Genomic DNA, 24,208 nt, shown 5'->3' with positions numbered 1-24,208 from the left:
AATACTACTATTGTGTGCATATTTTTTTCAGGACCATATACTACATAAGTGCTACATTCTACAAGTAATTCGAGTCATTTAAATTCGGTTGATAATAAATTTGGTTAATCATACATTCCCCTCTTGTCACGCTATTGCTGTCACTGCTTGAGCTAAGCTACTTGTGTAGTTTATTTAGAGAGAATTGAAAGACTACTTAGATAACGCGAAAAATTCCAAAAAATAAAAAAATCGAGAAAGAGTAAGTGAAAAATCACGAATGGAAGACACCAGTGAAGGGAGTGATGTCAAGGAGATCATCCAAGGCAAGGAAAATACTGCAGAACAACATAAACTATCACTTATGAGATCCTTTGTTGAATGCCGTGATCCTTCTTCTAAGGTTTTCTCTTTTTCAATTCCTTTTTTTTTTTTTTTTTTTTTGGCATAATCTATATATATACAAAAGAACATTTTTTGTTAGGTTTGTTCTGCATATAATTGGTAAAAGTACGGACACAAAATTTAAAGTCGCCTTTTGGACCTTAATTAGCTAAGATTATCCTAAAAACAGAATACTTAATAATAAAAAATTAAAAAAAAAAAAAAAAAAAAAAAAACTAATCATCAAAGAGTACTTGGGAGCAAATAGTATGATAATGTCGAAAACTTTGAACAAAAGTTAGGTCTTCTAGTTAGTCTTTGCCTTCGTTTGATCAGCATAACAAATTTCAAAAGACTACTGTAAAATTTTCAAAAAATGATTAGTTTGAAAGTGTGTAGTACTCTAATTTAATATGCATGAAAAAAGTTTCTTTATATTTTTATGCATGATCCAATAACATACACTGAACTTAAGCTAAAAAGTTTCTAAAATGCACACCAGGAGGTAGATGACTTGACACTTAGAAGATTCTTAAGAGCACGCGATCTAGATGTGGAGAAAGCAGGGGCGATGTTTTTGAAGTATCTGAAATGGAGGAAAACATTCATACCTAATGGATACGTATCAGAGTCAGAAATACAGAATGAACTTTCTCAAAACAAAGCTTTTGTAGGAGGTAACGATAAGAAAGGACGTCCTATATTGGTTGTATTGGCTCGTAGACACTTCCAAAACACCACAGCTGGAGGTTCTGATGAATTCAAACGTATGCATTCATTCTCATCTTAGCTTATTCATCTTTACTGCTAGATAGGCTTCTGATGTACAGCTGCGCGCACCAGCTGCAGGAAATTAAATTTGGTGTTCTGATGACATGGTTTTCTGGTGGGTTTTACAGGGTTTGCTGCATATGTTCTTGACAAGATATGCACAAGGTTACTACAGCAACTTTCTTAAGACTTTGTGGTCTTTTTATTTTTGTTGTTGAATAATTCTACTAGGCTACTAGCTAGTGAATAATGTTTGAATTTATATTAGATGATCACCTGAAATGTAAGGTTTATTGGTATTTTTTGTGGTTAATGTGTGTCAACATTGATGTTGAAAGCCTAATTAAATGTATCAATTGATCTAATTATTCAAACAGGATGCCCCTTGGACAGGAGAAGTTTTGTGCTATTGGAGATCTTCAAGGATGGGGGTACTCAAACAGCGACATCCGTGGATATCTTGGGGCTCTCTCTATCTTGCAGGTATAACCAGTTTAATTTTGTTATGCTTTAGACAAATGTCCTACTCCTAACACTCTAGCTGATGTACCTTTCCGGATTACTATTTTAACGGCCCATTTTGTAGGTGGTAATAATATAAGATCATGATTTCTCCCTGACTACTACTCCCCTAGAAAAATTGGCCTAATACAAGTTTATAAACCAACTTCATACGAGTATATTACATTTAACTTCATACACATCTAATTTGCAAAAAAGATAATTGTATATTATAAAAATTCTTAGCTTGCTAATATGAAGGGTTTGTGAGAGCGAGGGATAGCTCAAATGGTTAGAGCTTCTCTCCTAATTTCAGGAAATCCTAGGATCGATTCTCACCCCTACCCTTGTGGCTCTTTAAACACCAAAAAAAATATGAAGGGTTTGTTTGCAGGACTGTTATCCAGAAAGACTAGGTAAGCTGTTCATAGTCCATGCACCAAGGATCTTTATGGCAGTATGGAAGATTATTTACCCATTCATCGACGACAAAACCAAGACCAAAGTAAGTGTTCCAAATCAAAGCAAATTGTCAAAAGTTTGCAAGTTCATCAACAAAAAATTACAAGTATAGTGTAATTTACAAGGCTAGATTTCATGACTGAAACCATAATCCATTTTCGCGGTTATTTACAGATAGTATTCGTGGAGAAACGGCAGCTAACATCAACCATGCTAGAAGATATCGATGAGAGTCAACTTCCTGATATATATGGAGGCAAACTGCCACTGAAGCCTATTCAGGTTGCCTGACAGTACATAAATATAGCATTTTAGAAACAAAAACCTTCAGAAGTAGAGCTCCAACAGTCCAACTGTTGTCACTATTATTCATGTTTAATCCCTTTGAACGTACCATCTAACTATCTGAGCAGAAGTACATATTATTCTCTGAATTGGCAAGCAGAGTACTACAGACATTTTTTCAACTTGTGTTAGATTGTTATATACTACGGAGTATAATTGTCTGTCATTGTTTGATGAAAACGGAGTACCAATAATATTATCTATATTTGTTTTACTGAGTCGGTTGATATTATATTTCCGTTCTTTGCTATATATATATATATATATATATATATATATATATATATATATATAGGTCACATTAATAATTTAGTACTTCTATTTCTCAAAATTAAGAAAACAATAGTTTGAGCACATAAAATTTCAGATTACGAAGAATAATGGTACGTAGTCTAGCTTAATGACCCCGAATCACATGGTCGATTATTAAATGTGACGAGAAAAGAGGGGAGTATTAGATCAATGAGCTGATTTCCTCAATTGAAAAAGATGTATAACATGAATTTAATTATTTTCTAATTCTCCTATAAACCAGGACTCCAAATTTCCAAAACCTTACCCCTCCCCCTCTTCTTCCAAGTATCTCTATAATCGCTCCCGTGAAAGATAGGCACTTACCATTATTAGCATTACCCAACCTCATTGGCTATTCAAAGACACCGACAAAATTGTAGTCACTGAAAAACCTTCCGTATTCGATAGTAATTTCAATTATCGAGGAATTCATGTATGCAAGTTATATCAGTATATTTTAAAATAAAGTGAACAAGTTGTCATCAAAGGTTGAATTTAAAAACAAAAATTAAAAATACACAAGCACAGAAAACTTATAACAATTCCAGGAAACTGCTTGTTTAGTGATATAAAAGTGGTTGGTAGAGTCCAATCAGTTATGCTATATCAATTTTGGAAACAACCATATCTTTCACGCTAACATAAATACAAGTAGTTGGCAAAATCCGCCCAATTATGCTAGCTACTCCCGACGTCAACTTCACCGATGTATTATAATCGCAATATTTTGACTTTTATTTTATTTTTATACTTCTTTCGTTTTTTTAGTTGACACTATTTGACTTTTACACTATTCACATGCTATACTTTGACTTGTTTTTGTAATTTATAGATATAATCAAATATAGTCATGTGCGATCTTGTTTGAATTGTCTATATGTATATTTTATTAATATTCACTTTTTATAATTTTATAATATTGATAATTGAAGTTATTAAGCGTTAAAAACATGCATTGGCAAGTGTGATAATAGAAAGGTGTCAACTAAAAAAAATAGAGGAAGTACTAGATTAGTCTCGTGCGATGCACGATTTTGACAAATATAAATTTTTAAATTTTCAAAATTGTAAAGTTATTGGACTAAGTTTAAATTTAACTATTTTTGTGCCCCGTGCGATATCCGGGTTGTTTATTGAATTTTGAGATAAATTTTTAATCCAATTGTCAAACTTTAAAATATATTACTGATAGCAAATTAGTTTACTTTTGTGACGATTTGCTATCTAATATGCATGTAATGAATAACAATAATGTTGGTGGAAATGTTCGATTTAATACATGAGAAAAATAAAAAATTTGCAAAAAATAAATTAAATAAAATAAATATTCAAAGCCTATAACTAGAAGTGACCCAATCAGAGATGCCTCATGACCCACCCTAATTGACAAGGTTATATAGTAAAAAAATTCTATTTGATAATTTTTGAGAATTATACTCTAATAATTACTTTGAATAAAATTATAATTCAATATGTAAATCTGAAGTATTGGTATTTAATCGAAAATAAAACTCTAAACTAGAAATTTTATCCTAAAATTCTATCCAAACTGAATTCTAAACTGAAGGATTTATGTCTTCATCAAGTGCATTTACTAAATATATAATGGATCAAATTATGGAGATAATTAAGTTCGTTCTTTCGGGTCGTCATTATCTGTTGCTAGACATGATCAATGATCTTTGGGTTAGTCAGATAGTCTAAAGCCCAATAGAATGGATCCTATAAGGTCACACAAAAGAGTGCTGGATTGAACAAAAGAAAGAAGGCCATTATTGGGCCTCATGGAAGGTGGCCGACCATGTGGGATAAAAGGGAGAGTATTGTGGACTTGGTTAGTGTTTGACATACAACACTTGAGTAGTCAATTGAGAATAGACTTGCTAGCAACCAAACCCTAAAGCCTCACGCACATACTCTCTCCTCTTCCCTCATGACCGCACACGCCGGTGGTGCGTGTGGTGCACGATGGTGGTCATGGTTAGTTGTTCATGGCTCAGTTTTCTCCTCCCCTCTCCGTAGAAGGTGGTTCGAAGTGTTCGTGCCCAACTACCTAGCAGTAGTGGAGGTTCAATCCCATCTCGTGGACTAAGTACAAGAGCAACGCTTGGGGCTCTATTATCTCCCTAATTGACAGTCAATCACGCGTCAAAGGTAAGTATTATGTGATTCTTTATGTGTTATGCTTGTAGATCCTGTTTAGATGCAAACGAATATGATTCGTGAAATTCCGCATTAAAGTACCTATAATCCTACATAAACTAACTTTTTTTTTTATCTTACAAAGTCTATTTAAATCTATCCAACGTAGCGCGACACTTGGCGAAAAGTTGAAATGACCCAAGCTAATTTAAATTTGAAATATTACTCCGTATTATATACGACTAGTATGAGTATACAAGATAATAAGCATCTTTTAAATTTTATATAGATCACTATAATCTAATTAAAAAACCTCATAATTAAGGGCATGATCTCTTCACTTTAAAAAAAAAAAAAGGTTTTAGGTCAGAGAATTTCGTTCTATCCAGGCAGGTCTAATACAATTACTAGCTTTTATTAAATACTAGTATTTCAGTTTACCATTATACAAAATATCCCATAAGTTTTGAACACTCAACTCATAGATTTAAACTAAATTAAAGAGAAAGTCTCAACAATTTCAAGATGATGGAGAGTTATTTTCTTTAAATTCTTGTTTTTCACTTACATCTAAATCAAAGGTTGTAGATAGGGACTTACTTGCAATTTCAATAATTCCTTAGCTACTAGCTTGACCATTGGAGCTAGAAAACTCAATTAGCTTTGCCAAGCTAATTTGCTTGGAAATTAAACTTGCCAAAATAAAATGTCCATTACACCAATTAAGCTCTTTCTATGTATTTTCTATCTGACCAATACTACTAAGCTAATAGCTAGCCATTGAAGCAAAAGGTAGCTAAATTGATAATTAGATTAAAAGTTTATGTGACATGGACCGCATGAAGTTGCTCTTAGTATTTAAAAACACAAATCAAAGTTGACGCATGTCTTCATTCTTTTTCACTTTTCTTTATTCATTCTCTCTCCTTATGTTTTAAAAGTAATTCTCTTCATCTCCCCCTTTATTTCTTTTTTTTTTTTTTTTTTTTTTGAAACTTCTCCCCCTTTATTTCTCATTAACTTTTATATTTTGTAATCTCTATTTTAATTCAATAACAAATTAAATTTACTAAACCTTCTCCTCTTCTCCTTCCATCTTTCAATTTAATTTATTCACATTCATAATTCAATTCTTTAACCCCTTATCTTCCCTCTCTCCTAATATAAATATAAATTTTTAATAAAGCTTTTCACATTACTTAAGTTCCAAAAAAATATAAAAAAAATTAGATAAACATCTCTCAAAATTCCATGTAAAATTTCTACAACAATGAAGATAATGATTGAAAAGGAAAATATTGAGGCGGCAAAGAAGGAAGACTTTTTGACAAGAAAAGTGAAGAATTTCATGCAAGAATAATACTCCCTCCGTCTCCGATTGATAGTCACTTTTGCCATTTTTGGGCACCCAAAATGTTAGTCACATTTGTTTTTTTTCAAGTACTATTAATATTATTTTTTTACCAAATTTCTCTAACATTTGCAAAAATATTTGTGCAAATTTAACTTTCCAATATAAATTTTACTTTTCCATGTACTTTAATTACTTTCTCTCTCTACTTTTTTGCATACCTAATGTAAATTTACTTTTTCAATGTACTTTCTTTAATTCTCCTTAATTCCCGTGATTTTTCTTCAAAAGTGACTATCAATCGGGGACGGAGGGAGTAATACTATGGAAATTCTATAGGATGACATTGCTTGCATGTCATGGGCCTTTATTTTTCAAGATATTAAATGCACTATAAGAGACATATATTGGTAAAGACTAACGAAGATCATGCCTTCATATTTGATGTAAAATTGTAAAATTATAATAAGTGTTTGGTATTTAGTTTTTATACAAATTGTTGATTAAATATCATGCAACTAGAGATTTGATTTTATAATTTTAAGCCATTTTTTCCTACAATTATTACTACTAATTCATAAAATATTATAACATGTCAAAAGACGATGAAATGAATTCATTCAAGTAATTTGTAAAGTTTTTTTTTTTTTTTTTTTTACAAAATAATTTATAAAGTTTTAAATATAATTAATAACTTATGCACATAACCCATGCGTAGAACGGGTCTAAAAACTACATATGTTTAATTGAGCAAGCCGGTATAACCCCGTGCCACAAAGGCACACACTAGTTCATAGTTAAGCTTAAACTCTTTCAAACTAAAGTCAAAATTTGATCAAAGTCGTTTATAACAGATATGTTAGGTAGCATTTATCACGAGTAATTCTTTTCAATTGCTACTGTATAATTCTTCTCTTAAAGAGAATATTTTACAAATAATTTTGACAAGTATTCAATGAGAATTGCCATGTGTCAGACTGTCAGTGGCTAACTTAAAAACTATGAAATATGTCAAATAACTCATTGCTGTAAAAAAATAAAAAATGATAAACATAACCCTTGGCTAAAAAGGGAAATATTGAGGAAAAATTAACATTAATTACACCGATCTGAGCGTGATTTTGTTATGAATTCCCAACTTAATTCCATTTTAGAAAGTATATTTAATACTTATATATAATCCTTAGAACTACATATAACATTACCAAAAAAAAAAAAAAAAAAAAAAAAAAAGCACGGAGTAATAATTATTATCCATTTTTTTTATTTTATAAACAAACCTCATGTCAAGTTAAATACAAAAAGTACTAGTCCGATTTACAATACCAACGTCAACGTACTTCTCGTCTAAGCTCTATTCAACTTAGACCTGACAAATGGATCGTTTGGATCGGTATGAGTCAAGTCATTTTGAGTCGGGTCAAATTCGGGTTAACAGATATTCAGGTTGGGTTTTGGTCGGGTCAATTCTGATTTCGGGTCGAGTTCTAGTTAACACTTCGGGTCGCCTTTTTTTCCTACTTGAATAATCTATTTATCCAAAATCTAAACTATGACTTTATTTCATAATCACTTTATTATATGTATGATTAGTAATATAAGGAAAATTTGACAATACCACCAAAATTTTTCTTTTCTTTTTTTTTTTTAATTTTACAACCAACTACTTTTTAAAACGTCAAAACTTCCCACCTACTTGACTCTCAACTCAAATTTGATGCCATGGGGACCCAGTAACTACCTTTTCCCTCTCTTCTCTTTTTACTCGATTTCTCATTCCCATGTATTGTAATTCTTTCAAAATTGGGGAAAAACTTCAATTCGTGAAATAATTAACATGAATATATAATTTAATTTGAGGTTTTTCCCCGATTTTGAGAAGTGTACAATATAGAGGAATGAGAAATTGAGAGAGAAAGAAAGAAAAGTAGGGAAATAAGGTGAGAATTTAGTTCGTGGGCCCCACATGACATCACACTTCAATTCAGAGTCAAGTAGGTGAGAAGTTTTGATATATTTAAAAATAGTTGGTGATAAAATTCAAAAAAAATAAAAAATTGTAGGTGGTTAATTGCTAAAACAGTAACAATGGTAGTTGATAATTGTCAAATTTTTAGTATTATAATTAATAATTTTGTCAAGATCATGTGGTATTGTTTTTAATTAGTGTTGAATGATATCATAATAACTAGTAGGATGTTAAGCTCTCAATGGTCACCATCATAGTTGAAAGGTTTTTTTTCCTTACCATCAGACTTAACATTTTTCAATTTATTAGTTTTGAAACCTTATAATACCATCGTTTTATATTATTTGCAACGATTAGACATATAAAATTAACAATTTAAAAAAATGTACTACTACGAGCTAATGAAGTTGACAATTTAAAAGTAATCCCAAATATTAAAATATAAAAATGGTCCACAATCAATACTTTCTACTTTTCTAGTTGTACAAACTACTTAAGTCAAGTCGTGCCATAAATTTCTGTTAAGCCCATATGCTTGGCTCATATTATTGCCGTTCTATTCCTCTATCTCCCTCACTTTCTCTCTCTAAATATATTTGTGGTAATTGAGAGAGAAACTTAGAGAGAGATTAACTAACAAAGAAATGCAGACCCATGAAGCAATAATACATGATGAAGAGATCCCAGAAATTAAATCAGAGAGAGTTCATCAAAATTATAATAATAATGGCAAAGAGATCAAGGAAAATTCTATGGAGCAACATAAAGTCTCTCTTATGAGAACCATTGTTGATCGTCGAGATCCCTCGGCTAAGGTTAGTATCGAACTTATGTGTGTAACATCTTCGGTAATTTAAAGTGGTTGTATGATTTAAAGCTTAGTCTATCATTATGATCGGAATTATATATTGTCGAGTGTGTTATATTAAGTGATAGTTCAAGTAGAGGTTCATGATTAATTTATATGCAAAAGGAATAGAAATTATTAACAAAGACAAAAGGGGAAATCATGGAGAAAATAGTGTGTCAATAATGCTCTGGATTGTTCTAGGATAACATTCAAATACCCTATAATTTTGTTCATAACCAGCCACCAAACCCGGAAGAAGACAGCACGTGACTAAGTGAATCTGTTAACTTTTTATTCTTTACGTGCTATTTAGAATTGAACCAACTAAACTAATCGACATCGTGTTAACACCTTGTATCATTGGCCTAGCCCACAAGTGCCTCTGGTCCGTCCCATGAGTCCCATGAGGCCATGGCCAAAATTAGTCCACCTTTATGGCTGACAATGTTGATAAGCTCTCCAATAATTACATTTTTTCTGGGTGCTTGCAATGTTTTTAGTTATGATTGCTTATGAGAAATCATCGCGCTAGATTTAGTTTTAATGGGTAAAAATAATTTTAATCTTGTATTTCATATTTGATAAAATGGTTAAGGATAGGTCTCGGCACCAAGGCAGGGCCCATTTTAGGCCATGATCTAGCCTAGTAGTAAATGAGTAAGACAAATGAAAATTTTCAACTGCTGAACAAATTAAGATTAGTCAAGTAAATTAAACCTATCAAATGAAGTAGACGCCGAGACAATCTCCAAGAATACTACTCTTCCCATCCCTAAATTAAAAGCCTCTTTCTCTTTATTACGTGAGTAATAAATGCTAAAAAGAGACTTTGTATTAAGGGACGGAGAGAGTAATGTATTAAACATCGGTTAATGATCCTTAAAACTTCAAAGAATCACTGACATTCTCGATTTTTAGCTCATAGGATAAGTTTAGGACCGTAAAACTTGCACAACAAATGGTAGACACGCTCACACGGACACATTACAACAATGGCATGTTACTGCATACATTCGATCTCAACATACGTATAGTAGTGATACAGTCTCCATAACAAAATGTATTGTATGCATCAGGAGGCGGATGACTTGATGTTGAGAAGATTCTTAAGAGCCCGCGAACTGGATGTGGAGAAAGCAGCAGGGTTGTTCTTGAGGTATCTCAAATGGAGGAGGGCATTTGTACCCAATGGCTTTATCTCAGAGAAGGAGATAGAGTATGATCTTGGCCACAAAAAAATGTTTCTGCAAGGCTTTGATAAGCAAGGCCGCCCAATTAACCTTGTCTTGGGAAGTAAACATTTCCAAAATCCCAAACCGGGAGGTCTTGATGAGTTCAAGCGTATGTTACTTACTCTTATTATCTGCGAAAACACAGTTTTTCAATCTTCTGCAATACTATGAAACTTTGGCTAAGTTCTACCAGCTTGTTCTGGTTTCGTTGGTTTTACAGGATTCTGTGTTTACTGTCTTGACAAGATATGCTCAAGGTTATGCTCTGCACAATCTCATATGACAGTCCTTCATTTTAGTTGTGCAATCAAATGATTTTTACTGCCTGACTAAACTGCAACATTGTATCTGATTACTATACCAGGATACCGCCTGGACAGGAAAAGTATCTGGGTATTGCAGATCTTCAAGGATGGGGATATTCTAACAGTGACGTCCGTGCATACATAGGGGTTCTCACTCTACTGCAGGTATATGCAATTATGCAACTCAGGCATAGGCATACATACTGACAATTTGATCAACATATTCCCTCGTTACTTTCAGAATAAAAAAATGTATTGACACTTCAATGCTTGTGTGTATTGCAGGAATGTTACCCAGAAAGATTGGGGAAGATGTTAATAGTACACGCCCCAAGAATCTTTATGACAGTGTGGAAGATCATCTGCCCTTTCATAGATGAAAAAACCAAGACTAAGGTAATTCAAAAATTGTCTTATAAGTCAGTGTTCTAATTTAGTATGCTAGTTATACAAGCATGCATTAAAAAATTTCCGTAACATAAAGAATAAATTTTGCTATAGAAGTTAAGTAAGAAGTAATATGAAACATTCCATCTGTTAATTAAAATTACCATTTTCGCACTTTGCAGATGGTATTTGTGGAGAATCGGCACCTGAAATCAACCTTGCTTGAACACATTGACGAGAGCCAGCTCCCTGACATATATGGAGGCAAACTACCGCTAGTACCTATTCAAGATGCCTGACAGTAATTAGTATAACAGAGCGAGACACAAAGACAAATGATATTCAGGAAACAAAATTTTCAAAAAAATTGAAATGTTTCCTGCTCCACGGATAGTTTAGATGGCATATTCCATCACTTCCACGCAAATATAAGTAGCCGGAAGTATCAATAGCATAAACCTCTGTAGTTCATGTTGAATTATGAACTACTAGGGCTTTGTGACTGTATAAGATATCCATCATACTGCTCCATCACTGACTAGTGTAATATTATCACTAGGAAGTGATCACTGTCTATTAGTTTAGATGGCATATTCCATCACTTTGCTACCAATGTCAGTTTCAGAATATTTCTACAATTATTCACATTCACAAACTTTATTTGTGATCTTGTATATCTTCAATTCATTAATTGCCTGAAAAAGAAGTGAACCCAACTACTTGTTCATTCTATTCAAAAGATTGAAAGAGAAGGGATTGGGAGGAAAAGTAAGGGATCCATTTCCGTTATTCTGGTCTCAATTTGGTACTCGGACAGCAAAAAAATGCTAGAGAATAGAGCTGATCATGGACTGAGCCAAGTTTGATTAGCTCTGAGAGTGAGGCCAATTTATATCCACTCTATAATACTAGGTAAGATAAATCCGTTTGAAAGTGGAAAGATTTCTAGAAAAACCTTGCTTCACCTCCACTCTCCTCGACTAATTTGGACACTAGACACGTATCTAAGTTTGACACTTCTAGCCGAATCTGGATAACATAGACGAATACAAACAACAGCTCTTACAGGACTGTTAGCAAATTAACTAGGTTGGCATTGGCTTCATTTGGTTTGTTAGTTTATAACGTCATGAAAGAGTTGCATTATTTTTCAAAAGGATCATACAAAATACAAATGAAAGATTTTGGTGACAATAAAGTGTGGTCACGACTTGTCATTTGTCCACGCCATACACATGCAGTCAATAAATACAGCTAGTTAGTTGAATATTATAATACCTAAATAAATACATACAATTAAATATCAACTTTCCTGACGACCCATCAAAAAAAATAAATATCAACACTTTTGTATAGCTAACCAAGATCTCAAGTTTCCCATCTCTCTCATCTTCCACAAAACAATCACCTCCACTAAAACCGGTGGGAAAATGAATTCAAGATATCAAGTAGTTGGTATGACCAATAATAAGACATGAATGAATTTCCAAAACTTTTGTAGTCATAAGGGTTTGTATATCACTCGAGGTTGTGTGATCAAACCCCACCGGCCCTAGCCATTAAGACGCAAATTAGATCCTACACGAATACACCCTGGTGATTCATTTAACGTACCTTACCTATCAAAAACCATACACAATAACATACAACACACAAAATTGGTCATTTATTCTGGGTTGATAATTTTTGGGTCGGTCATTCTTTTTGCTGTCACAATATTGTTATCGTTTAACCTTTCCTCCATAATCACTATTCAGCAACTTAGAAACACAAAGGAGAGAGAAAATAGAAATACAGAGGATGGCAGAAACAGATCATGCGAGTAATGGCATGGAAAGCAAGGATGACACAGCAGAGCAACATAAGCTCTCCCTGATGAGAGTTTTCGTCGAAAGCCGAGATCCCTCTTCTAAGGTTTTCTACTCTACTTCTTTTCTTGTAAGATGGATTAACTTGTGAACTTTAATAAGCATTTCGTGTAACAGCTCATGCTACTCTAGCTAATTGTCCTCCATAACATGTTGCCTTAAACATTATCTCTGACATTAAAAATTCAGAAGTCAAACTAACTAAACTATTCATCAAGATTAAAGATCACAAAACAATTAATATTGCTACAATATACATCACAAAACAAAGTATTGTATTCTTGGTGTCGTACTCAAGGGCCGAGATTGAATCTCGTCTATGTCATTTACCGTTAGTGACTTTATTTATGTATTCCAAAAACAATAATTTTTGTACAAAACTGAAGGGTTTCTGATGTGCACACCAGGAGGTAGATGACTTGATGTTGAGAAGATTTCTAAGAGCTCGTGATCTAAATGTGGAGAAGGCGGGTGCCATGTTCCTAAAGTATTTGAAATGGAGGAAGACCTTTTTACCAAAAGGTTGTGTCACAAAAGATGAGATACAGTATGACCTTTCCCATAACAAAATTCATCTAGGAGGTGTAGACAAGAAAGGACGCCCTATTGTGGTCGCGTTTGCAGGTCGACACTACCAAAATTCCAAATCAGGGGGTCTTGATGAGTTTAAGCGTATGTCTCTTACTGTTTAACTATTACTACTTTAGCTGCAACAAAAAAGTTAGTTTCTGCTCTAAACATACTTCTCTGGTGGGTTCCTGAACAGGTCTTGTTGTGTATACTCTTGACACATTATGCGCAAGGTACCTCTCTGGTTTTCATTCTTATACACAAAGTGAAGTATACAATGCATTCTAGTAAGGTCGTCTTCATTAAAATGGTTTCTATTGATCTTTAGTACAGTCTCTGGGGTGAAATTTGCTACTCTCAAACCATCCAGACACAATGTTGTACATACATATAAAAAAAGAAGTTATAAAGTGAGAGGAGATGAACAAAATAATCCCATCTCGGAGATGGGGAGATCAAGTTGCCTAAATAATAAAGGCTCATATGTTTTAGGCCATCCCAAATCCTAGACTACTACAGCAGATTTCGGAGATAATTGTGGCTAAGTGTGTCATTCATTGATGTTTGTAGCGTAACTAATATATAGGTAATTATAAAACAGGATGCCTGCTGGACAGGAAAAATTTCTTGCTATAGGTGATCTACAGGGCTGGGGATACTCCAACAGTGACATCCGAGGATATCTTGGGGCACTCTCTATTTTGCAGGTAAATGCAGTTTTAGTTGCATTTGGCCCTATGTTTACTAACACTATTATCATATTCCTAATAAGAGCCCCTTGAGAGAAATCAGAGGGGAAACATTATAGTTCAATGATCATTTGAATCCTAGAGTTTGTGGCAATGGCACATTTGTCACAAACTACTCACAGATGAATAATGACGTAGCCAAAAAAAAAAAAAAAAAAAATATCTATCTATATCACAGAAAGAAAATAATGTGTTATGGGTGTGTTTCAGGATTGCTACCCAGAAAGATTAGGGAAGTTGTTCATAGTGCACGCACCAAAAATCTTTATGGCGGTATGGAAGGTTATCTACCCCTTCATCGATGACAACACCAAGACCAAAGTGAGTGCTCGAAAGCACTTTGCCCTCTATGATTTTATTTTTATTTTCCTTTTTTGGTTTTGGGGGAGAGGGATGGTTGTTAAATCTCATTAACATAAAGGATGAGACCATGAGGGTATTACTTACATAGCATGATTCCATGTGAGAAACCATCACCATTCTTCACACTTTTGCAGATAGAATTTGTGGAGAAAAAACAGATGAAATCGACCATGCTAGAAGACATTGAGGAGAGCCAACTTCCAGACATATATGGAGGCAAACTGCCAATAGTGCCCATTCAAGATGCTTGAAGATACTGTAGCACTACAAAGCCACAAGGACACCCTTTAGGATCCACAGCCGTCAAAAGAACTCAGTCAGCGTGATCCTACATTGCTGATCACTCCCGTTGATCATCTCTGGAAAAGTGTTTATTCATTAGATTTGCAGGCAGAATCACAATTGTTATGTGTTTAGCTATTGTTGAATTATGAAATACCAATGTCTGTATGATGACAACAATATATACATATTAATATATACATTGTACCTGCATGCTATGCACATGTTGTTATCGTCACCAGAAAGGAATAAATCTTGCTACTTCTAAACAGAGACAGCATTCTCCAAATCGCTCCAAATCGCAATGAATTTCATAGTAATAGTCATAGTAATACATGTTCTACAAATTATATGTTAATCTAAGTCTCAAAAAACAAAAAAAAAAAAAAAAAAAAAAAAGTTTCAAATGAGTTCAAAACGAAATTCAAATGGGATGGTACCTAAATTCCTTGATACAGGAAACCAAACTCTCTCCCCCCACTTATTGATATCCCTGCATTGTACGTGGCAGGCACATGGAAACTGTCAAAATGACACATTGATATGGCTCGCTAACAACCATGACCAATAAACTCGAAACCAAATAAATCCCCATTCAGAATTGCTACAGTTCATAGTCTGTGGATTAGGTTCAACACCCCAAAGATTTAGGTACCATCCCATGTTATATGCTTTAGCTAAGGTCAATTTGGGATACTCTAAATCCGGAGATGATTTGAGAATCAAACAGACCAACACGCATCACATAAGCTATTCAGAAAAAAAACAATCACGTCATAATAACACTGAATACATAAAGTCACTACCTGAGTGTTATAGGCTTGAATAAGCAAGAAACATTCAAGTATATTTCAAATTAAAGCCAGTAGAACCAATAAAAAAAAATTCTGATTATCCTATTTTACTGTGTGAAACCCACAGCAAAGCCAAGGTAAAACTGTACTCTACTTAAATAACAAAATTTACTATCACATAAGAGAGCTCAGTCAGCTCACAATTATTCCTGCAGAGTAAAGGAATTACAAGTGTTCTAATACACTCCAAGTTAAAGCTTGCTTGGGAATATATGGTTTACCTAGAGTTTATACAAGGAATTAACAGATTAAGCGACAGCATTCAAACATAATATTACTAGCAGACCATGTTATATCACCATTTCTACCCATGTAAGTACTGGCGGGTTAAGCCATGGGCATTTGAACAAATTTTAAATAGCAGAAGTTCACTGGAAAAAAAATAAATAAATAATAATAAGAATAATAATAATTAAATTAATAAGACATTAGGTCCAGGAAAAGCTTCCAAATGTACTATTCACACCAACTGGAAATAAGACTACTCTACAAGTCAGCCACAAGTCCATGACCCACCTCAGCACCTCCCTATTCCAAAACAATTCCAATATTCAAGTCCAGCTCCAGCCATAACACCCAAAGGATGACCCAGCCCAGGTATCCATAGATTCTTAGAACCAGCTTATAGTTCATCTGCAAGTGCAAGCAGGGTAGAAAATGGAAAGTTGTCAACCCACAATGAAAAAAAAGGAAAGGTCACTCCTGGTTTCACTGCTCAATTGAGAATTATCACAACATAAACTTATTTGGTAAATCCAAAATTACTAGCAGCTCACAGCCTCTATAAATACGTAACTCGATGCAATGCTCGTAGCTAAAATCTACCTCCTTTCTTTTACATTACAGTAAGACTCACTCAAAAACAGATTCATTAAATTTATAAAACTTGAGCTTTGGTCTCCAAATCCATCAAATCCTTCTATAGTTCTATACCAACATCTCAGCGGGAAAGTTTTACAAAGTCTACCAGCAGATACCTTAACCAAAAAGCTGCATGGGGCACAATTTTAGGATATTACTCGTCCAACTAAGTAAGAAAGTCAGGAACTTGCAGAGGTACGAACATGCATTTTCTCAGCATCCTTGAGAGCCAAGAAATTGATATGGAACACCAGCAATTGGGCCTTTAATAAACCAGCCACATAAGGTGCAACATTGTAACTCACACATAGATATAAGTGGATTCCTATTCTTTCCATGATTTCTACAGCATAGTAACCCACATATAGAGACAAAGGTCAGTGTTTTAGTTCCATGTTCCATCTATGTATGAAAGGACAGCAAAGTATATCCTCGAACCAATTGATTTCATTCAACAAAAGCATCAGGCGCAAGGTAGATAACAATCAGTTAACGATGTAGAAGAACACCGTGCACTCAACAAGCTTGTGAGAAAAAAAATCCAGGTCACATCTTTAGATGACTACGAATCCAAATTGCAATTTAAGGCAACAATCTTGATGAGGACACTTAGAAGCATGGCAGCAGTAAAAATGTAATATTAACTAATACAGCACCTGCAGAGCAGAAATTCAAAGTCAACACCTAAAAATGAAAATTTAAAAAGGAGTTCAAGAGACAAAAAAAATGGTATCATAGATTCATAGGCAGCCAAGCACAGCCACTGACAGAGAAGCTCCTGGACTAAAGTCTAAAATGGATCGACTAGACACCCAATCAAACAAAGACAAACTACTTCATTGCGAGAATAAGATTAGTAGCTGCAGACTTTCCAAATCCAATTCTCCGATACCTTGTACATGAGAGGCATGTGACTATAAGAAACATGTACACTTTTTCTGCAATTCTGCATTCTAAAGGCTACGCAAGGAACATGACATTATAATCCAGAAAAAAATCTTGATCACATAACAACATACTCCCTAATTTAACTAATAACCAAACATGTTCAGTTCGTTGTGCCAAATCTAAACCCAAACAAGTTCGTGGTCATCAAATTTCAAATATTTAGATACATCTTACTAGTTCCTCTAATTGTTCATGAATTTACTTTTATCTACTCTAAGCCACAGAGATGCTTAAAGACAATGAATGATAATTGGCTATAATCACTTACATATTGTTTAAGTGGTTTCCGACAAAGGTGAAAGTTACTTTGGAGTGTAATATTAAAAACTAATTATCTGGTCCACAGACTAGTGCCTCAGAATGTTCAAATTATTGGCACAGCAAAGTAGCAAACTGACCAAGAATTTTTTTTAAAAAAAAAAACAAAGATGGGCAGTATGGAATTTCATTACCCGAGTACAATAGAACCTTGAAAGTTGTAAGAATAACTAAGTTTCATTTATTTCTTCCAATATAACCTTGGAATTATAACTAACTAAGGGTCTGTTCTCATCAGATTAATTTTAGTTTAGTTCAGTTCAGTTTATGTCTAATGATATTGCTAATGATATAAAGCCAAATTTCATACTTTTAAGCTTATATTACAACAATGACAATAATAATAATAATAATAATAATAATAATAATAATTATTATTATTATTATTATTATTATTATTATTATTATTATTATGGTTTCATTCCCTTCTCCTTTTCTTCGCTTGGGGAATTAGATAAGGAGATTGTTGCGTTGCTGAAGCGGATTCAGAGTTTCTCGACGACGCAAGACATTAAGGCTCGTGCTGCAGCTCATATCTTCAGTAGGGTAGGCTTTGCTATAGCTAGAGGTGTGGGGGCCCAGATTGTATCTCGGCTTCCCACTAATTTATCGTAGGTTGTATGATTTTTGGTTTTGAGATATAATAATAATAATAATAATAATAATAATAATAATAATGACTATTATACGGTTATACCATTTTTCACTTAATGACTATTACACCATATTTCATTATTTGACGAGCTAGGAGTAAAAAACTAAAAATAGGATCAAGTTAGTTTTTAAATAAGACCGGCCCAACTCTTTTTTTTTTTTAATTATTTTATATTTTCCATTTTGAGAATTTTTTAAAAAGTGTTTTGTGTTCTTTTGTCATTTTAATATTTTAGTTTTTAATTATATAGTATATTTGTTTAAAATGTTTTGGGGTTCCATGTTTTTAACATATTTTTCATAAATATTTTAATTATATAGTATATTTTTCTTAAATATTTTAATATGTGTATTTGTATATACACATATGTATAATAATAAATAATCAAAGATCATTAATCAGTAGTTAAAAATCACTAATTAATAAGTTCAGTTCAGCTCTAATAAGTTCGATTCAGTTCAGTTCAGTTCAGTTCAGTTCAGTTCATTTCAGTCAATGAGAACAGGCCCTAAGTTTCACACGCTTGGACATGCATATTCTTCTTCTAACATTGACCAACAAAGACTTAGAAAGAGGGGTTAATGGAAGAAGAAACAGACAAAAACAGATTCAACATAAGTGGAATACCTTCATTACTTCATATCCAATCTTGAAGCAGAACAACACAACTAACTGATCATTTTTCGTCTCTCTAGCTTAAGCTGATCTATCAGCTTACCAATCTAACTTTGTCAGCCTTGTATATCCTCACTAAGAAACAGCCTCATGTATGAAGGAAATTTCATACGTTCATTAGAACTTGTTGAGCACTCACCAGTAATCCCCACACGAACAAGAACCAGCTTCAAACTTGTGAAATCGGACACGATCCCTAACAATGATCACCCTTGCCAACATCCTTGAAACTATTTTAAACCAAGAATGACAGTCATAGCAAGTTCGTAAGTTCTTTGTAATTCGAATTTCCGTTCTCGGACTAGTTTTAAGCACTCCAAAAGCTAATGCTAATTTCTCACTGTGGAAAATCAAATTCTCCTCCTTTTCCTCCTCTGAAACATCCATCAAAACCAAGTCTGTTGCAGGAACATAACCCCCTAACTTGGCTCTTTTAATCAATTGTTTCATAATATTGTATATTGCCCCCGTTTCAGGGTGTGCCTTAGTACCTGCCTTAAAATGGTGTATGATCCCCGCTAATTCAATCCAACTTTTTCCATGATCCTTGTGGATCCCCTCCCTTTTCATCTCCTCTCTCATGTTTGCAGAGCTGCTCCACTTGTTTAAAGAACAATATGTGTTTGACAGCAATACATAATCACCACCATCAAGGGATGATATATTTCTAATGGCAATTTCACCTAGTGGTGCATTTCTGTAAGTTCTACAAGCACTGAGAAGTGCCTTCCATATTACCACATCAGGTTTCATTGACATTGCTCTGATGGTGGCATAAGCTTCTTCCAGTCGTCCAGCACGACCTAAAATATCAACCATGGTTCCATAATGCTCAAGTTCTGGCTCTATAGAGTATTTTCTATTCATCATGTCAAAATATTTCTTTCCCAACTCAACTAAACCACAATGACTACATGCAACTAAAATTCCAAGAAACGTTATACTATCAGGAAAAATATTTTCCTCTTCCATTCGAGAGAATACAGAAATAGCATCAGTGGCAAGACCATGAACTGCCAAGCCAGTAATCATCGAATTCCAAACGGACACACTACTGCTTCTGCAGCCATCAAAAATTTCTTTTGCTATTTCTATTTTCCCACATTTTGCATACATATCTATAATTGCAGACAGCAAAATGTCATTCAAAGCAATTTCCTTCTCGATCAAGCGATTATGTATCCATAAAGCATGATCAAGAGCTCCAAGTCGTGCACACCCAGCAATAACAGAAGAAAATGTAAACTCATCCGGCTCAATACCCAATAAGCACATATCCTTAAACATTCTTAATGCCTCCTCTAATCTACAATTTTTAACACAGCCACCAATCAAGGAATTCCATGAGACAACATCTTTTAAAGGCATGTTAAAAAACGCCCTTTTGGCAGCCTCAACATCTCCATTCTTCATAAACCTTGAAATCATTATATTGCCGGTAATCAAATCAACATTCCAACATGGGGTTTCATCTAGGAGGCGGCGGGCAAAATCAAGCTTCCCACAATTAATATAAGTCAGCAGCAAATGAGATACGAGCGAATAGTCCAAGCCAAATCCTAATTTAATAATCTTGGCATGGGTTTCAAGTACTGCTTTCGAATCCAAGGAGGTTTTACAGTCATCAAGAACACATTTAAGCATTTGAAAATCTGGGGAAAAAAAATGAGAAAACATATTCAACTTGCCATGAATATACTTAATTTAAAAATATTAGGACACTATTCACACAATCTAATTGGACTATGTTTGATGATTTATACTTACAATATAAGTGTATAACATAATCATGCATGATTTTGTAAGATACTCAACATATATACTACAAATACATCAACTTTTTTTATTTTACAACTTTATTCATTGATTATTGTAGACTTTAATGGTTGAAGCTATGCATTCACAAGCATGAAAATATAAACATTAGAACTAATTGCTAAGCTTTAAATGATGAAACAATGCATTTAAAAAAATACCCAATTAAATTAAAATACATAGAGGGTTCATATTTAGTTGAAATCAAAATTTTGTAGAAGGCAATAAACAAACAAGAAGTGAGCATTTCTCGCCTTATTCGTCTACATCAACTTCAGCAAATAAAAATCATCAATTTCCCATTGATTATAATAAAAAGATAACAACAAAGAAGAAGAATGGAAAGCAGGATATTAAAATTTTACCAAAAAAAAAAAAAAGGATTGATTGATGAAGAAAAATAGACCTGTTGCAATGGCAGCGGCAGAAAGGGGTGGAGAAATAGAAGAAAAGCGACGAGAAAAGAGGAGAGAGAGGCACATCATCGTGTTCCGGTGAAGCGTCGGCATGTTATAACATTTCCTCCGTTGTTTTAAATTCAAATGATACACGAATTATTTTGTAAGTACTGTACTCCCTAGTTTACAATTTCTCCTATAGGAACTTTTAGATCTAAGCTTGTCCCAATTTCCCTCACTGATAAATAGACATTATTATTATAAGGCAAATTTGTCAAAAAAAACCTTTTAAATGCACTATTTTGCGAAAATAACCTTTTAAAAGCTTTTTTGTAAAAGAAAACCCAAAGTTAATTTTTTTGTTTAAAACAACCTAGTCCTACTAATACACCTAATTAACCTTTAATCTCTTCTAATTAACCTCTAATTCACATTTTACTACTTAATAATTAAATTAATTTATAAATTAAAAAAAAAAAAAAAAAAAAAAAAAAAAAAAAACCCCACCCCACCTGCCCACCACCAGCCATCCAGCCACCCTCCCTCTCCTTTTCCCCTTCCCTTGACAGCAGCCCCCTCCCCCATTTGAGCCGCCGGCTTGAACCCATACCGCCGGCCCGGCGACCCACATCCCTTTCCCCCTTACCCCCTCCTTTCTTCTTCATCAATTTCCTCCAAAAATTCCTAGTTTCATCTTTCTCTCTCCTACCTCAATCATGGTTATCAATGGCTTCTCCATCTCAATTTCCTTAAATTATCTCACAAAAACCCTAATTTATCAATTGAAGACTTTAATTTCACCTTGAAATTTCTCTCTCCTCCTTCCACGGGAAGAGGAGGGCCCTTGTGGAAGCTTTGCCCGCCCCGACTTCTTTCGCGAGAAACCTCTAATTGTGCAAACTCTGATTATTGTTCTCGACCATCTTTGAACACGATGTTGTATTTCGAGAATTCATGGTCGAGTTGATGTTTCTGGGTGTGGGTATTTTCGTGGAGGGCTGGCGATGGGAGTGAGGCGGTTTCTGGGTGGTGGTTGACGACGAGAGTAGGCTAGCTGGTAGTAGGTTGTGGCTAGGGTGGTTTTCGTGGTTGGCTTGGAAGGAGGCTACGATTCTGGTGGCTTAGTCGGTGGTGGGGCTGCTGCTAGGGGAGGGGGAAAGGGAGTGGGTGGGTGGCTGGTGGTAGAGATGGTGGTTTGTGTTTTTTTTTTATTTAATTATAAACTAATTTTATTATTAAATAGTTAGAGAGTAATTAGAAGTAATTAGTGGTTAATCAGGTGAATTAGAGGTATCAGTTTGTCTTCAACAAAAATTAGCCGTGTTTGGGTTTTCTTTTATAAAAAAGCTTTTAAAAGGTTTTTTTTCGCAAAACAGTGCATTTAAAAGGTTTTTTTTTTTACAAATTTGCCTTATTATAAATACTACGGAGTACTATGTAACACCCCCAAACCCCCCTCTACGGAAATACTAGTATAATACGTATAATTATACCGTAGAGATAGACTTAGGCGTATTACCGCCGCGTGATTACGCAAGGCTACTCAACTTACTAACAAAACAATACTTTGCAGCGGAAACTTCAAAACTCTTCTTTATTAATAATAACTATAGATAGAAACCAATGTTATGAGTACTCAAAAATAGATACAAAGACCACGATTCCTAATAAGTTAGTGAAACCAAATCCCAGAACTCCAATGCATCAATTTATTCACTTCACCTGAAATAACACTGCTTACCATTACGGTAAACAGGGCGAACCAAAACAAATAAGAAATACGGGTTAGCAAATATGCTAAGTACGGTAAGTGCAAGATAATTAAATTCAATTTATTTGCAAACATGCTTTTGAAATCAATTCCAATAATAATTCCAATAATTCCAAACTCATGATTCAAAACCAATTCTCAATATTCAAATCCCAATAATCAATAAAACCAATTCCAATTATTTTAAAACCAATTAAACCAATTTAACCAATTCCTCTCCCAAGTGTGCACACCCCCCAAGCTAGTCTCCTTATGTTACAAGGCTATTCTTGAGAAAAGACCCGGTCATACAAAGTCCAAGGCCTTATCAAAATACCAAATCCGCATAGTGGGATTACTAACATGCTTATAAAGCATAAATAATAAATTTAGTTCAATGATTAAATAAATCCTCTTTAAATCCAATAATTCCAACCTTTAATAATAATAATTCAAACTCCCGTTTTTTTTTTTATAAATCCAACAAGCTTTCAAAACCAATCCTTTTTAAACATGAATAATAAATTAATTAATCAAAACATGTTATAAAAATCAATACTCCAATTTAATTATTAAAACCAATCTTTTAAACATACTTTTATTTCATAAACCATAATTCAAGTCAATTTAATTCAATCACCATAAAATCATTCAAACATGCTCATTCAAATCAATCTCTTTTTTTTTTCAAGGTATCTAACCACCTAACGTACCTTGATCCTTGCTTAGCCAAAAACACTTCAAAAGAACTCTCAAGTAGCTTGATCAAAAACACCCTACAAATAAATATAACCTTAATTAATATAAGGTTAACAAATAATCACAACAATGAAATTAAAAATCCCCAACTATATGTACATGAAACTTTTAAATTAATTTTCATAAACATCATTAAAAATCTAATTTATATAATTAAAACTACTCATAATAATTTTTATAAATCCCCCATAATAATAATAATAATAATAATTGAATAAGAGAAGAGAAAGAGAAAAGATAAGAAACCAAGGAAAAGAGAAGAATTGGATTTTCGTTGGAAAGAATAGGCAGAACTTGCAGAGGCTATAACTCCTTTGATATAACTCCGAATTGGGTGATTATTGAGCCTAACCTCAAGGACTTTTCGAGAG

General features: G+C 33.7%; 4 protein-coding genes across 4 annotated transcripts; 3 read left to right on the top strand and 1 right to left on the bottom strand.

The window, feature by feature from the left end:
* The first annotated feature begins 57 nt into the window (after positions 1-57).
* On the top strand, positions 58-2,620 carry LOC145568591 (uncharacterized). Its single transcript, XM_081628024.1, has 6 exons — positions 58-382; positions 866-1,130; positions 1,263-1,299; positions 1,512-1,617; positions 2,030-2,140; positions 2,272-2,620. Exons 1-6 carry the CDS (start codon positions 260-262, stop codon positions 2,386-2,388), a joined length of 759 nt encoding a protein of 252 aa, XP_081484150.1. The 5' UTR covers positions 58-259; the 3' UTR covers positions 2,389-2,620.
* Positions 2,621-8,733: 6,113 nt separating this feature from the next.
* LOC145568590 (uncharacterized) lies at positions 8,734-11,688 on the top strand. Its single transcript, XM_081628023.1, has 6 exons — positions 8,734-9,013; positions 10,125-10,389; positions 10,501-10,537; positions 10,645-10,750; positions 10,871-10,981; positions 11,155-11,688. The coding sequence occupies exons 1-6, from the start codon at positions 8,843-8,845 to the stop codon at positions 11,269-11,271; spliced, it is 807 nt and encodes a 268-aa protein (XP_081484149.1). The 5' UTR covers positions 8,734-8,842; the 3' UTR covers positions 11,272-11,688.
* Positions 11,689-12,332: 644 nt separating this feature from the next.
* LOC145568589 (uncharacterized) lies at positions 12,333-14,797 on the top strand. Its single transcript, XM_081628022.1, has 6 exons — positions 12,333-12,886; positions 13,248-13,512; positions 13,607-13,643; positions 14,012-14,117; positions 14,370-14,480; positions 14,657-14,797. Exons 1-6 carry the CDS (start codon positions 12,773-12,775, stop codon positions 14,771-14,773), a joined length of 750 nt encoding a protein of 249 aa, XP_081484148.1. The 5' UTR covers positions 12,333-12,772; the 3' UTR covers positions 14,774-14,797.
* Positions 14,743-21,501, bottom strand: LOC145568588 (pentatricopeptide repeat-containing protein At5g50990-like). Its single transcript, XM_081628021.1, has 3 exons — positions 21,337-21,501; positions 19,068-20,767; positions 14,743-14,881 (listed from the first exon to the last, which is right to left on the bottom strand). The coding sequence occupies exons 1-2, from the start codon at positions 21,437-21,439 to the stop codon at positions 19,251-19,253; spliced, it is 1,620 nt and encodes a 539-aa protein (XP_081484147.1). The 5' UTR covers positions 21,440-21,501; the 3' UTR covers positions 14,743-14,881; positions 19,068-19,250.
* Positions 21,502-24,208: the final 2,707 nt, after the last annotated feature.

Source organism: Chenopodium album, chromosome 11 (assembly GCF_948465745.1).
Source record: "Chenopodium album chromosome 11, dcCheAlbu1.1, whole genome shotgun sequence".
NCBI lineage: Eukaryota > Viridiplantae > Streptophyta > Magnoliopsida > Caryophyllales > Amaranthaceae > Chenopodium > Chenopodium album.
This window is presented reverse-complemented; position numbering and strand designations above follow the sequence as displayed.